The sequence below is a fragment of the Mandrillus leucophaeus genome, unplaced genomic scaffold, assembly GCF_000951045.1.
Source record: "Mandrillus leucophaeus isolate KB7577 unplaced genomic scaffold, Mleu.le_1.0 Scaffold173, whole genome shotgun sequence".
NCBI lineage: Eukaryota > Metazoa > Chordata > Mammalia > Primates > Cercopithecidae > Mandrillus > Mandrillus leucophaeus.
Genome location: NW_012101732.1, coordinates 5,343,397 through 5,358,128, shown reverse-complemented (window position 1 = coordinate 5,358,128; position 14,732 = coordinate 5,343,397). Strand labels below are relative to the sequence as shown.

General features: G+C 41.6%; 1 protein-coding gene across 1 annotated transcript in view; it reads right to left on the bottom strand.

Annotated features, from left to right (window-relative positions):
* Window positions 1–14,732, bottom strand: part of HHLA1 (HERV-H LTR-associating 1) — a 36,474-nt gene that overhangs the window by 12,641 nt on the left and 9,101 nt on the right. Inside the window, exons 5-12 of the mRNA XM_011977109.1 lie at window positions 14,269–14,352; window positions 14,082–14,165; window positions 8,103–8,186; window positions 6,439–6,495; window positions 6,246–6,332; window positions 3,960–4,208; window positions 1,296–1,541; window positions 42–110 (exon numbers count right to left, since the gene is read on the bottom strand). Coding sequence (XP_011832499.1) covers window positions 42–110; window positions 1,296–1,541; window positions 3,960–4,208; window positions 6,246–6,332; window positions 6,439–6,495; window positions 8,103–8,186; window positions 14,082–14,165; window positions 14,269–14,352 — 960 coding nt within the window. The remainder of the gene's footprint in view (window positions 1–41; window positions 111–1,295; window positions 1,542–3,959; window positions 4,209–6,245; window positions 6,333–6,438; window positions 6,496–8,102; window positions 8,187–14,081; window positions 14,166–14,268; window positions 14,353–14,732) is intronic.

Below are 14,732 nucleotides of genomic sequence, written 5' to 3'. Positions count from 1 at the left end.
ACTTCTGTATAGAGTTTCTCTTTCCCGCTGTGCATTCTCACCTGTTTGTGGATCTCTGGGGGCTGTTGCCTTGGTTGGATTTGGAGTCTGTGTGCCATGGGTGAATGCTCCTGGGAGGAGATGAGAGAGAGGTGAGCCTGCATCTCTTCTAGGGGGCCCTGAGGGAGAAGAGGACCAGGGCCACCAATCCTGCCCTATCCAACCAATGTCGGTTAAGCCAGGTACCAGGTAGGGCTTTAAGAAGCAGAGAGGAGTAAGAAATAGAACCCACAATGGAGTTTGAAAAAGCAAATGGAAAATTTAATCATGGCTGTGATACAGCATGATGGGTACCATTGGAAACCAGCTAACATTGGTAAGGTATGGTGACACGGAACGGGAGAGCGATGGTGTTGTACAGGAAGTATCCAATGTGAGTGCTCCTGGGCAAAGAAAAAATGAGTTGCTTCTCATTCATTTGAGTCTTAGTGTATACCTTGCTCCATCCCACTCCAGATAAATTGCCTGTCATTTTCATGAGAGAGTATGGGCTCAGTTCAACAATTTTCATATCATGTTCATGAAGCCTTAGTTTAAGGGTCACTTCAGGACTTGATCCTTGCTGTTAAGATTCTGGCCTCTGGCAAAACCAGCAATACAGTCTCCTTGTAGGAGACGAGTGAGAGAGAAGCTCCAGCAGGCAAGTTCCCTCATATGGCTAAGTGGAAGGAAAGAGGTGAGGCTGAGAAACAGCCGAGGCACAGGTGATGGACACCCAGTTCGGCTGGGGCAGGTGACATCTACTCTGAGTCAAACAGCACAGCAGATCTGGAGGAGAGTGGGCTTTGCAGGCACAACAAAGTGCATATATAAAGATCAGGAGACGTGGGCAGTTAGCAGTGTGCTGTGGCTGGAGACTAGAGGAGGAAGGTGGAGGGGCAAGGTGGGGCTGAGCAGCAGGTAGGGCGCATGCCTGGAATTTCAGGCCCGGGTCCATGCATTGTAGTTGTCATACTGCTTGTTAATGGACAATGAAACAGAGAAAAAGAGAAGAAATTGGGGAGTGGGATTACATAAAAGAGAGGGGAACTGGGGAATGAAAGAAGGAACTTCCATTCATCTACAGATGGGAACAAAGAGGTAGGGCAAAGGAAAGGAGAAGGAAGAGTTTGCTTCATGATCATTAATTATATTGCTTATGTTTTCTTAGTTTTCTGTATGTGTGTTATATTCCAAAAATTTAGAAAGGTTATCAAAACAGACAATGCTAACTTTAATTTAAAACAGGAGAGGTAGAAGTGGGCACCCTGTCTTACCTGAGGTAGGGCTGTCCTGGGATGGGCTGCCAGTTGTGGCCATTATCCCAGCAGGAGGCGCCAAAAGGCTCGTAGTGTACATGACTTCCTCGGCCCCTGCAGTAGTCGGTGGGGGAGAACGAGTTTCCCAGGGAGACCCTCCAGGTTTTTTCTCACTGATGATCTGAGCCCAGGGCACGGACGATATGGAAGCCCATGTCTGTCTGTCAACGGTCACCCACTGAGTTCTGGCCACCCTCCTGGTAGCTGCACATTCAAAGTGATAGTAACAGGGTACTGACATGCTTGACCACTTTGATTCAGATATGAAATTGTCGAGACATTGAAACCTTATCAAAGGGCAAATGCAATGTGCACCTGTAATATAGATAATCTAGGGGCTTAAACTTTACTCTGAACTGAAATAAATGGACCTAAATAAGCATTGTTTTTCCTAAGCACCAATGAACACACACACACACACACACACACACACACACACACACACACACACACCTCTGAATCTCTAGGAACCCCAGCCATGGTGTTTGGGGGTCAGTTAGCTGTCTCTCAAATTGATTTAATACATTTCTAATCATGTGACATAGTGAAAAGATTTCGGGTTCTGAGGTGAGGAGATCCAAACAGATTAGTCGTGACTCTGTCTCCTCCATAGTGTGAACTTTGGGGCAAATTGCTTAACTCCTTTTAGCTTCCTCATGAAAATGAGGATACCAGTATTAATAATAATACCTGCCCTCCAACATCACAGGATTGTTATTAGTTAAGACAAATCCTTGGCTCGTGCCTGGAATTTCAGCACTTTGGGAGGCAGAAGCAGGCAGATCACTTGAGGTCAGGAGTTTGAGACCAATCTGGCAAACATGGTGAAACCCCAGCTCTAGTAAAGATACAAAAAAATTAACTGTGCATCGTAGCAGGGTGCCTGTAATCCCAGCTACTTGGGAGGCTAAGGCTGGAGAATCGCTTGAACCTGGATAGCGGAGGTTGCAGTGAGCAGAGATCGAGCCACTGCACTCCAACCTTGGCAACAGAGCAAGAGTCTATCTCAAAAGAAGGAAAGATGGAAAGAAGGAAAGGAGAAAGAAAGAAAGAAAGAAAAGAAGGAAGGAAGGAAGGAGGGAAGGAGGGAAGAAGGGAAGAAGGGAAGAAAGGGAAAGAAAGAAAGAGAAGGAAGGAAGGAAGGAAGAAAGGGAAACAAAGAAGAAGGAAGGAAGGATCTTCCCTCATTGGCCTTTTAAAAAATTGTTGGATGTTCTTACCTGTTTATTAACGTAGTAGAAATTAAAGTCAGTTTTTTCAAGTTATACAAAACTGAATTCTATTGAAGGATTTTATGTTTATAACTTACGTTGAGGACAGTTGCTTTCTTTAAAATACTCAGATTTCTCAACCAGAACATGGTGTATTTCTTCATTTATTTAAATACTCCTTTATTACTCTCATTAAAATCTCGTAGTTTTCTTTGTATAAAGCCAGCACCTCTCCTTGTAGGATTATAGGTAGGCATTTTATGATTTTTTCTTGTGATTAGAAATCACAAGCTTTTGTCATATTATCCTGGAAAGTTTTCTGATTTTGTATAATTGTCATGATGCCAGCTATTGTGCTAATTTTCTGCAGTAAATGTGTTTTTCTATTTAATGGAGTTGGTTTCTTTTCCTCTACACCACCCAGTCATCCTTGTTTCCTAGCCTGCTGACACCTATCAATTCTTGTCTCTTGGGGAAGCCTGTGTCTCCTCTAGGCTAGGGTAGGAGCCCTCTCTGTGCTCTCTGTGTACAATGGTTCTTTGTAGGCTGGATCATGACTATTGGTTCACTTGCCTGGGCTCTCTCCTAGGTCTGAGAGCTCAGGAAAGAGAGAGAACATTTGTAGAGCTGTGTTTTTAACAGCTAGCCTAGTGTCTGGATGGAAATGTGTTTTGATGAGTAAATAAATGAATGAATTCTGATGACAATATTGTCTCAGTGGGTCCATTGTTGGATCCCGCTGAGAAAATATTGACTTTTAATGAGCTACCTCCATTTTATATTATTTCCAAATAGGAAAAATAAGATAACCACACCTTTTGTGTCTTTAGTGATGACACTGCTGATCATGTACTCAAGATGCTGGGGAGGCAGGAGCCTCCTGCAGGCCATTGGCGGCAGCTTTCCCACTGGTGTCAAGTCATTAACGTATTTTTGGCATCATTATCGAACCAGTTACAGACTGAACTAACCATGCCGTAAAATATTGACTTCACTTCACCATTTCATGTGAATTTCGGGAGCGATATCGCTAAATGCTTTGCTGAAATATGAATACTTTTACCACAATGCACTGTGATAATATAAGACAATAGCATTGAAGGAGGCTGGGTGAAGGGTACCGGGGAACTCTGTATATTATTTTCGCAGCTTTTTGTGAGTCTTAAACTATTTCAGAAGAAAAAGTCATCAAAATACATATTAGAAGTACATTATGGCAATGGCATTTTCTGCCTTTGCCTGATCTTGTAGAACCCATACTGGCTCATATAGATCTGTTACTTAAGTAAGCTGAAGTGTAACTTCATTGATGGAGAAGGGATTGAGGTAAGGATTTTGCCTATATATGCGAGCCTAAAGGGAATAGGAGCCAGACACAGCAAGGGGAGGAAAGGGTGAGAATGCGTCTTACCCAAGGCTGGGAGAGTATGGGAGGCACTGACCCATGTGGCCGTGGCCCTGGCAGGAAGCTCAGGAGGCCTGTCTGTGCTCAGGGTCTCCCCTCTTTCTGAAGGAGCAGCTGTCTTTATCCAGGGAGAGGTCCTCAGAGCAGATGCCCAGGGTGTGCTCTGGGCCCAGCGTCGGGGGCTTGTACTTGGCAGTGTTTTCTGGCTTTTGGTTGTGGGCTTTGAAGTCCTGGCAGTTCCCCTGGTAGCTGCACCTTCAGGGAGGCAGTCAATGGTAACTTTAACGTGCTTGACACTTTGGACATAAAAAAATGGAAAGGTCATTGGACAGCAAATATACTGAATGTGGAGATTCAAACCTTTCTCTGAACAGCATCAAATAAAACCAAAAGAAGTATTTCTCCTTGAATTCAAATTAAGATAAACTATCAATTTGTAAAAAAATCTGTGATGAATCACACTGAACAGAATGCAAAGCTCTCAAGCTTAAAAGTATCAGACATTTGCTATGTTTCCTGAACAGATCCTGATCCCTGTCAGAGCCTTTCTTCCACCTCCAGCCCTCAGCCACTCCAGGATTCTGGTACATGTCCCTGGAAGAGGAATTAGTCTCCTTCGTATGCCTTATGGACACAACTAAAAGCCAAAAGTGAAATTTGGGGGAATCAGAAGCTTCCAGACAGAAACACCTTGAAAAATAGGCTCCCACAGCATTAGCAGGAGAGCTTAATTCAGAGGGAAATCTACCCAGCATCCTTGGTTGCTCCATGAAGGAAAGAAGGAAGTGGGATCAGGTATTAGTTTCACCTTATATCTTCCCTAGGGAAGGCTCAAGTGGTGGCAGCAGTGGATATGAGGATGACAGGCTCCTATTAGCCCATAGGGTCCCTTCCTCTGGGAAGACAAAGACTGGCCTATAGTCTGGTGGGCAGAGCCTGTGTTGGATTTTGGCCCCCACCTCCCCTGAATGCATGTAGAATGAGAACTGTCTAATTACAGGAGTGGCCTTGCAGTCTCATTTCCCCTCTCTGCCCTACTTCTGGGCCCATTAACACCCTGCATGCAACACCAGCCTGAGCCTTGCTCCCAGATCAACCAGACATGGGGCTAAGTACATCCAGCCAAACTATTACCCAGCCAGGGTACTTGCTTTCAGGCACATCAGCTTTAGCATCAGCTTGTAAATATGTTCTCTCTTCCTAGGCATTTGTTCTTGTTGAAGGAGCACAAAGTGGGAGAATTAATTGAGACCGGTGTGTGTGTGGGAGAGGGGGGTGGGGGGTGGGAATGTCACGGAAAGACTCTCCAAATAAATGAGATTGACTCAACCCTAAGATCTGTACTGAGAATCGGGCAGGTGAAGTCATTCTACCAACTGCCCATTTCATCTTCTTATCAAGTAGCCTTGTCCCACACAAACTGAGATTCCTTCTACAGCATAATCAAAAGAAGCCCTACAATAAATATAAAGCAAAGTGTCCCCTGAAGTGGGGCTGCAGATTTACTGTATCCTTCATTGCACTTCAAGAGAAAGTGATGAAGAGCCTACTATGTGCGAGGCACCAAGGGGAAGGCAGGCTGTGAGGCTGAAGGAAACTACTTCTTCTACCTTCCAGTTCCATTCATTGAGACACACGTAGAAATGTCAACTGTGTCACAACCCGGAGTAACATAGAGTCCAAATGACATACAAGTGCTGTGTTATGGGATGGTAGAAGATGAAGACTGACTTTGATTGGGGGATATTTAAAAAAGAGGAGGTAGTATCTAAGCTGCAATTAACAGGCAAATAGGGTTCTGAAATATGCAAAAGTAGGGAAGAAATTTCAGAAGGAGACAACAGCATGACCAATTTGGCACAGAGGGGCATGAAGGTGGGTCATGGTTGGGTAGGGACTGGATATTACAGAGTGGCCAGGTCCCCAGCACAGAGTCACAAATTCAAATGTCTACAAAAACCAAGTAGTTAATATGAGAAAAAACGTGCAAGGAAATAGGGGGCAGAGAGGACTATGGAAAAGAGGGAAAAGGTGCCCTTCCTAGTGCAGGAATGAGGGTGGCAGCTACTCAGTTCCAGTTCCTTATTGCCTTGTGTTGGGGGGAGGATCTAGAATTGCCAGACCTTTTGCAAGAGAATCCAGAAATTCATTTTTTTTTAAATGGCGAAGTTCTCTGATTTTTAACACAGTGTAGCTAAACACAACACCTGAGGGCAGCTTTCAGTTGCTAGTGTGCTGGGGGGACCCTGGTCTGGAGAGTCTATGAGAGGAGTTTGGGAGGTTGGTACTCACCCAGCACACCAGACATGCCGCTGGTAAATGTGTAATTGATAATGGGGTATTTTTCCTCCATCTCCCAGAAGTCAGAAAGATTCCTTCCTGCAAAAATCACACCAACAGCATCAGATCTTGGGTTTCATCTATTGGACAGTTTTGTCTATTTCTCAGCCCAGAGAGCTTGTCAAAGAATGTCTTAGTGGTTTACCTGACTTTCCTGTCATCACACAGATGAAGATGCAATCTGATGCATTGCTTTGACTCACTGTAAGACAAACCAGTATACAATAAGACTTAGCAATGGGTTTGAAGCTGTAAATCTTTGATTGAAATGAAAATTAAGCTAAAAGTACCTAACTTAGGATAATACAGGAAAATAAGGCTGACTCTTTACTCTTAAGGCAGTCCTGATTTTCCAATTTCTTTATTTTATTTGACTGGGTTTGGGGGATGGTGTAGTGGCTAAGGGCAGAGCCTCTGAGGTCAGCTTCCACAGTTACAACATCAGCTCTGCCACTTACTGGCTATGCAAACAAGAATGAACTGCTTGACCTCTTCAGGACTCAGTTTACCCCTTTATAAAATGGTGAAAATTCAAATCCCACAATCCCTTATTTGTAATTCCCGAATCCCCAAATCTCTGTAAGGCAGCATGTTTTGTGTGAGTTTGGTATCAAAACTTGAAAAATATGAGGCTATGATAGTCTTTATTGATCCTACTTAGTGTAAAGGGCTGAACATTTTGCCAAATTACCATTAATGTGTTTGATTATACTGGGCTTCTCTGGATGCTGTTGGAGAGGTTACATCAGGTATGATGTGGTCACACCATTAGATCTTCAAAAGCCTGAAAACTTCTGAATTCCTAAATATACTTTTCTCTGACGATGCTGCCTAAAGAACTGTGGACATGGGGTTGCATGTCTCTCATAGGATTACAGGAAAATCCAAGGAGATAATGGGAGTGAAGCACTAGGTATGGTGCCCAGCAGATAGAAGAGCATGGTAGCTAGAGTAATCATTATTGTTATTATTAATGTATTACTATTATTATATACATTAGCATACTAACATAAGAGCACAGGCTAAGAGCCAGATCACCTGGTTTAGAATTCTGCTTCTGCAGAGTGACGTTGAGCAATTTACTTAACCCCTCTGTGACAGTTTCCTCACCTGTCAAGTAGGGATAAATATAGTAGCTGCCCCAAAAGGTTGTAGTGAGGATCCAATGCAAGAATACATGGAAAGCCCTTAGAATATTATCTGACACCTAATGGTAGCTGTTACTATTTCTCTTTCTCCCTTCCTCCTGCTTTTAAAACAGTAGCTGCTCCACAGTGCATCACACCATCTTTCTGCTGAGACCAGAATGATCCTTGCTTTTCAAAGTGGGTCCCTAAGGAAATGTGATTTTCCTGGGGGTTACATGAAACCACCTTATAAATGAGGCGTATGTTTCTTAACTGTACTCTAAACATGGGCTTAGGCTCCATATAGATTTAAACCTGAATTCTGGCACCAAATTTGAGTAAAATATTCAACCTCTCTAGATCTCAGTTTTGTCCTCCTTAAAATGGGGGTATATTGACCCATCAGAAGATGTTTTCTTGAGTCTGCCTACGTTCCTTTAACTTTTGAGCTTTGGATTCTTCCTCCAATTTTACGCATCCCAGAAATATGAAGATTTAAATATTGGTGTATTTATTGGTGTGGAAACTGGGCCACACTGATTATCTAAATAAAGATAATATGAAGGTTTCTGCCAGCCTAACCTATGGCAGGGGTTGGAGTGAGGAACATACTATGCTTGATTATCTACCACAACAGATGCTAAACCTCAAAATTACCAAAGTGTTTGCAAGATGAACACACCTGAGAGGATGGAGGTTGACTTAAAAATCTCTGTGAGGTAGCTGGTGGAATTTCCAATGATATCTACCAGTAGAGCTGTAAAATCTGCAAGACAAATTTAGGAGGTTTAAATTTCTGCTTCAGAGACAAAAGGAGAAAAGTATACTGTATGTGGATTTTTCAGAGTAGATTTTACAAGTTTGATTTAGTTTAGTGTATTGAGGAATATCAACAATGGTATAGAGAAATACTACTAATTCTAAAAAAGGAAAAGTCTTGATTTCAGGACAGAGGTAAACTTTGGATCCACTGTTAAAATCTTTCTTCTTTTATTGTCCTCTCTCCCAACCCCTTCTCTACTAACATCTAAGAGCTAAGAAGGACCACATTGTTGAATAATGGTCTTTTTGGGGGGGTTTCCCCATTGTTTTACCTAATCGTTTTTAGAATACCAACTCCATCTGATAGGAAGAGCCCCTCAGACAAGTAAGGTAAATTTACAGACTTTGGAGTTGGAAAATGAAAGTGCAATGTGAAATTTACTGGTGGATTATAAACTATGAACAATAGAGACAAGACACTTTATAAAATTATCACCAGGAACCTTTCCTTCTGCCCCCCTTTTAAGGGGACTCATGGTGGTGGTGGTGGTGGTGGGAAGTGGTGTCTGAGATAATATTTTTCAGCATTTCAGGTTATACAATCGTTGTGGACTTTCTTTCTCAGCTGAGTTTGAACAGGGCCATTGCCTGACATGGTGGGCACCATTGACTGTGAAAATTCCTAATATTCTTCTAGTCAAACAGCTGCCATCTCCTTCTTTGTTCATTTATGGCTTTCCACAATCCAACACATTCTTGACTTCTAAACAAGGCGAATGTGTTTGAGGAGTCCCAGTCATTTTCTAGAGAGGAAGCTTCTTGTGTCCAATGGATGATTTCCCATCATACTGTGTAAATGCTCCTTTCACTTATTAATGGGATCATGAGTTTGGGCAGGAGCAAGCTAACTTGAAAATACAGAACCACAAGAGGTAGGAAAATGTTATGTGACAATTAGTGGAATGTGTAGCCAAGACCAACAGATGATGGGCACTACTATGTAAGAACCGAAGCCATGAGGTGCTCTTACTACCTCTGTACAGGCACATTTTAACCTCCTGGAGGGAGAACACCTATGCAGTATGTAGTATACCTATGCAGGTACAGACATCTGTATATGCAAACATGGGCACCCTCTTTCTCTGTCTTTTTTTTTTTTTTTTGAAACTGAGTCTCGCTGTGTTGCCCAGGCTGGAGTGCAGTGGTACAATCTTGGCTCACTGCAAGCTCCACCTCCCAGGTTCACGCCATTCTCCTACCTCAGCCTCCCAAGTAGCTGGGACTACAGGGGTCCCCCACCACACCTGGCTAATTTTTAAATATTTTTAGTAGAGACAGGGTTTCACCGTGTTGATCTCCTGACCTTGTGATCCACCTGCCTTGGCCTCCTTCTCTGTCTCTTTAGACCAGTCTGTTCTTAGTCAATTGTGGAAACTGAGGAAGGGTATTATCTCTTAGTCATTCCATATATTTTCTTCCTGCTTCTAAAAATTCTCCTTTGTTTATTACTCCATTTATCTAATAAATATTCATTGAGCATTAGCAGTGTGCCATACACTTACTAGGTACTGGAGAGTTGTGTAAGACATACAGAAGAAGTTGAGGTTAGTGGGGAAGCAAGATTCATAAACAGACCAATAAAATGCAACTTGGAAGTCATTATTAATCTTGCATAGAAGCTATGAGCATGGCTTTGAAGCCACACACAAAACATGGAGTCCAGGTTTTGCCCAAGGCTCAGAGACATGATGTAACTTGTCCAAAGTTCCAGAGTACGTGGCAGAGCTTGGATTTCACTTGAGGTCTGCCTTGGGCTGAAGCTTCCACTATTCCCAGTATTCTTACCACCACTCATGAAACCTCTTGCTCAATGCATTTTGTCAATTCTCCCTTTAGAACTGTTTTCACAATCTGCTTTTTAGGTTTGGGAGAAAGCCAGTTATTATTAACTCAAAGATATTCTTTGCATTTATGAAAGTTTGAATTATCTAATTTACTAGCAATGATCAAAATGAATAATTCATGACTACCTTCATACATAAATAGAAGGTAGAATTAAGAAAACCTTTTTACCTATCATTTTGGTAATGATTTAAGACTGTCTCTTAACACTCAGTGTTGGCAAATGTGAGTGGAGAAACATAGGCATTCAAACATTGTTGGTAAGATTGTAAACGCATGCAAGACTTTTAGAACACATTTTAGCAATTCAGATCATTATAATATTGTTTCCCTGTCAGCCAACAATTCTATTTTGAGGGCTTTATTCTGCAGAGGTAATTGGGCAAGTATTCTAAGTGATTTTACACAGGTGTTCATCACAGCCTTGTTTATAATTGCAAAAATATGAGGAATTAGCCAAGTTTCCAACAAGAGGAGACAAATTAAATAAATCATGGTACATTCTGTCAATGAATACTAAGAATTCATGTGAAGGATGAGGCATACTTGCATTCACTGGAATTAAATGGATTTTTAAAGACATATGGGTTAGTTTGAGAGTGGATTATAAAATTACATGAAAAAAATGAAAGATACTGATGGTTGTCTTTCAATATCGATTCTCCCACCTTCCTTTAGTAAGAGAGTATCAAATTTTAGTTGGGAACATGGTGGTTTAACACAATGACTATAATTTCAAGCTTGCTTTGTGGGTGAGTGTAGCCATGAGATTAAATTCTGGGCAATAGGATGTAAGAGAAATGTGAATGGTTTCCAGGCTGTGAATTCATAGTACCTGTGCATGCCTTGTGGGATGGTTTCGATCTGTGTTCTTGCCCAAATCTCATGTCAAATTGTAATCCACAATGTTGGAGGTGAGGTGTGGTGGGAGGTGATTGGATCGTGGGGGCAGACTTCTCATGAATGGGTTAGCACCATGCCCTTGGTGCTGTTCTCATGATAGTGAGTTAGTTATTGCGAGATCTGGTTGTTTAAAACTCCTTTTCCCGCTTTCTCCCTTGCTCCTGCTCTAGTCATGTAAGATCTGCCTGCTTCTCCTTCCCTTCTGCCATGATTGTAAGTTTCCTGAGGCCTCCCCAGAAGTTGAGCAGAAGCAGTCATGCTTCCTGTACTGCCTGCAGAACCATGAGCCGATTAGACCTCTTCTCTTTATAAATTACTCAGTCTCCAGTATTTCTTTGTAGCAATGGAAGAATGGACTAATACACCTTCCAAATCCTTTTTCCCCTTCCTTGTAGTTGGACTGTGGATGTGCAGACAGCCTACCTTAGGCTATGAGAACACAGATCCATATGTAAGGCAAAGCAACAAGCTAGAAGGAGCCTGGGTCCCAAAACCATCAAACCATTAGAGCAGCCCCAGCATGTCTACATGCCCAGATTATCACACATGAAAGCAATTAACTTCTACCTTCTTTAAACTGGACTATTTTGGAGTCATTTGTTATAGTAGCCCACCCTGTATTCTAAATAATACAGAGAATGGGTTCCTATATGTAGAGCAGGATGTCTCCACAAATGAGTAGATATTAGTTGGGGTACATAGGTAGGTAGGTAGGTTAGATAAGTAGCTTAGATGACAGGTTGGATAGATAAGTGGGTTATATAGGTAGTATAGACAGCCTTATATAACATTCATCAGCATGTTAATAGTGACTACCAGTGGATGGTGGGATATCAGTTATTTCTGGTTTCTTAGTTTACCTGTCCATGTTGCATAGCATCTTGATATCACAATACATTATTTTTAAAATCAAGAAAATTTAAGCAAGTTTCATTTAGGAAGAAAAAAAGGAAAATATGCAAATATACCCTCAAAGGAGGGCTATAGGTCAGAGTTGAAAACATTAAAAAGAAAATGATCCAGATCTAAAGATCATCCAAAAAGACATCATCCCCAAAGGCGCTGAGCAACGGCAAGTTGTTGGCCTAAGTGTACAGCCCCTCATGGTAGCGCTGTGACTTCTTGTCAAACCTTGCGAAAGTTGCTGTGACCTACCAGAGGAACAGCATGCAATTTTATCAGTAGATAAAGATCCATGGATCATTCTTTTCATATAATTGTTACAAGTGTGTGGAAACATGATCTGACTCATGAAATAAAATTATAAACTTTCTCCAGGCAGATGTAACTTTTAAAATCTTATTTGTATCTTTCACACAATCAGGGTAGGGACACACTCAGCACAGACTTCTACCCTCAGCAGGGGTTAATGAAATGGTGAGAAAGGCGTGATTATGAAGAATTTTTTTCCTCGCAAATGTATTTGTTGATGAGATTCACAGGGTAAATTACGTAAGATAATAGACATTAAGTACTCAATGTAGGGTCTGGCATATAGTACTCATTAAATATTAGTAATTCTTTCCTTTAATATTTTCACAATATTTGTTTTAGAAATTCTACTCTGTGGGGGAAATAATCTGAAACAGGGAAGAGTTTATGCACAAAGATGTCCAAAGCAAAATTATTATATTAAGAAAAACCTAGATTCACTCAAAAGTCTAAGAACAGCGTAGTGGCTAAGAGAATGCTTGCATTCACTGGTTACATAGCCATTACAAATGTTTATGAAGAGCTTGTAATATGGTGGAAAATATTAATATTAGACTAAGTGGGGAAAAGTACAAGAGGCTTTGGTGGCCTTTAGTGCGTGCTTCCCTTACAATCTAGTCTTCAACAAGCAGCCAGAAGGATCCTTTTAAAATGTCAGATCATGTCTGTTCCCTGTGCAGACAATCACAATGGCTTCCTTCTTATTCCGGGTGAAAACTAGAATCCTTACAGTAGACCTTAAACTTTTATGTGCTCTGCAACACCCTCCCCACTTTGCCCTCACCAATCGGAGCTAATTTCCTACAACTCTGTCCTGGCTAACCGGCTCCACCTATGCTGGCTTCTCTGGTCCTCCTCATGCTGCTGCTTAGGCATTTGTCTGGAACACTGTACCCAGGAATAACCACAGGGCTGGCCCCTCACATCCTGAAGATCACCCCTCAACCCTTACCTCATTTGGAGGAGACTTTCCTGACCACCCTACACACAGTAATATCCCCCACCGTGACTTTTCCCTCCAGCTTTCCCCTGGTTCATGGTCCCCATGGTCAGGCTGTCAGCCCACATATCATGTACTTGCAGTGCATTTATTTACTCTCTGCTCCCCGCTAGGAATCTATGTGCCATGGGAGCAGGAGGTGTGTTCACTTTGCTCTGTGTGCTTTACCCATACCTAGAAGGGTGCATGGCTCATAGTGCACGCTCAGACAGAATTACTGAATGGGTGAATTAGTGGTGCAAAAATTGTCACTTTTATTTTTCAGTGTTCTCTAAAATAAGGAACATGTAATACTTTAAAGTTTTATTTATAAAACTAGCACATGAATATACTCTCCTTGGGAAAAAAAGTTCAGATAATCTAAGGCTCTTTTAACCAACATTCTTCCACTCTAAAACACACTCCAATCTTCTTTTCAGAGGGAATCACCTATCTGGTGCCCACATATGTGTTCTTATCAATAACACTGTGCTCTTCATATTTTTGGGTAACTTTCTTTTTGTAATTAAAAATCTCTTGGAAGTTTTTCCATGCACAGGCCAAATTTGAGGACTCGCTCTCATTTATGTATTATCTGTGGCTGTTTTCCAAAGTTTAATTAGACTTTGGAGACTTAATGGAAACTACTTAACCATTTTCCCTCATGATGGATATTTAGGTTGTTCCTCAATTTTGCAATTAAAATAGTGCTTCATGAACATTTTCCTCCTGTCCCTTTTGCACACACAACTGTTTTTCACTGGGATAATGAATATGCACATGGTTAAGGGCAGTGGATAGGAACATATTTTCCTATCTTACATTGAGGAAAAACAGAAACTTATCTAAAAGGACACAAGCAAAATTAGAAAAGCTGCAAGCCTCACAGTTAGCTGTACCCACCTGATAAGTCATTGGTCCGATTGTTTAAACAGTAGCAATACCTTGTAGGGAATTTGGCGGGATCCACCGTCTTCAGGTTAGAAACTGTGAAGAGAAAGGATTCAACAGAGATCCTGACACACAGACCGGCCCTGCAACACATCTCCACCACTACCACCACCATCAAGAAGAGCTAGGCAGCACTCACTGTTGTAAACAGCTACAGAAAACTTGTGGAAGGCGAAGGAACTGTAGGAAGTGACACTCAGCAAGGAGAAGAACTTCTTGCTATCTGCCAAAACATACCAGATAAAGAGACAGACAAATGGCTACTAAGGTAACAATGAGTAAATGATACAAATAGGTAAACAGTCCCTAGAAATTAACAATACAGATAAAGAAAGCAATGATGAAAATAAGCAAACAAAAAAGTAATAGAAATAAAAAATAACAAAGTAAAACTAAACCAAAAAACTGAAGAGTATGTATCATTTGTCTATATTTCCTGATCCATCCCAAGCTGTAGCAACTCTCTAAGTAAGATTCCAAGGTGTATTAGGCTCCTGAGGCTGCTGTAACAAATTATGACAAACTCGGTGGCCTAAAACAGCAGAAATTTGTTCTTTCACAGTTCTGGGGACTAGAAGTCTGAAACTCAGTAGGGCACACTCC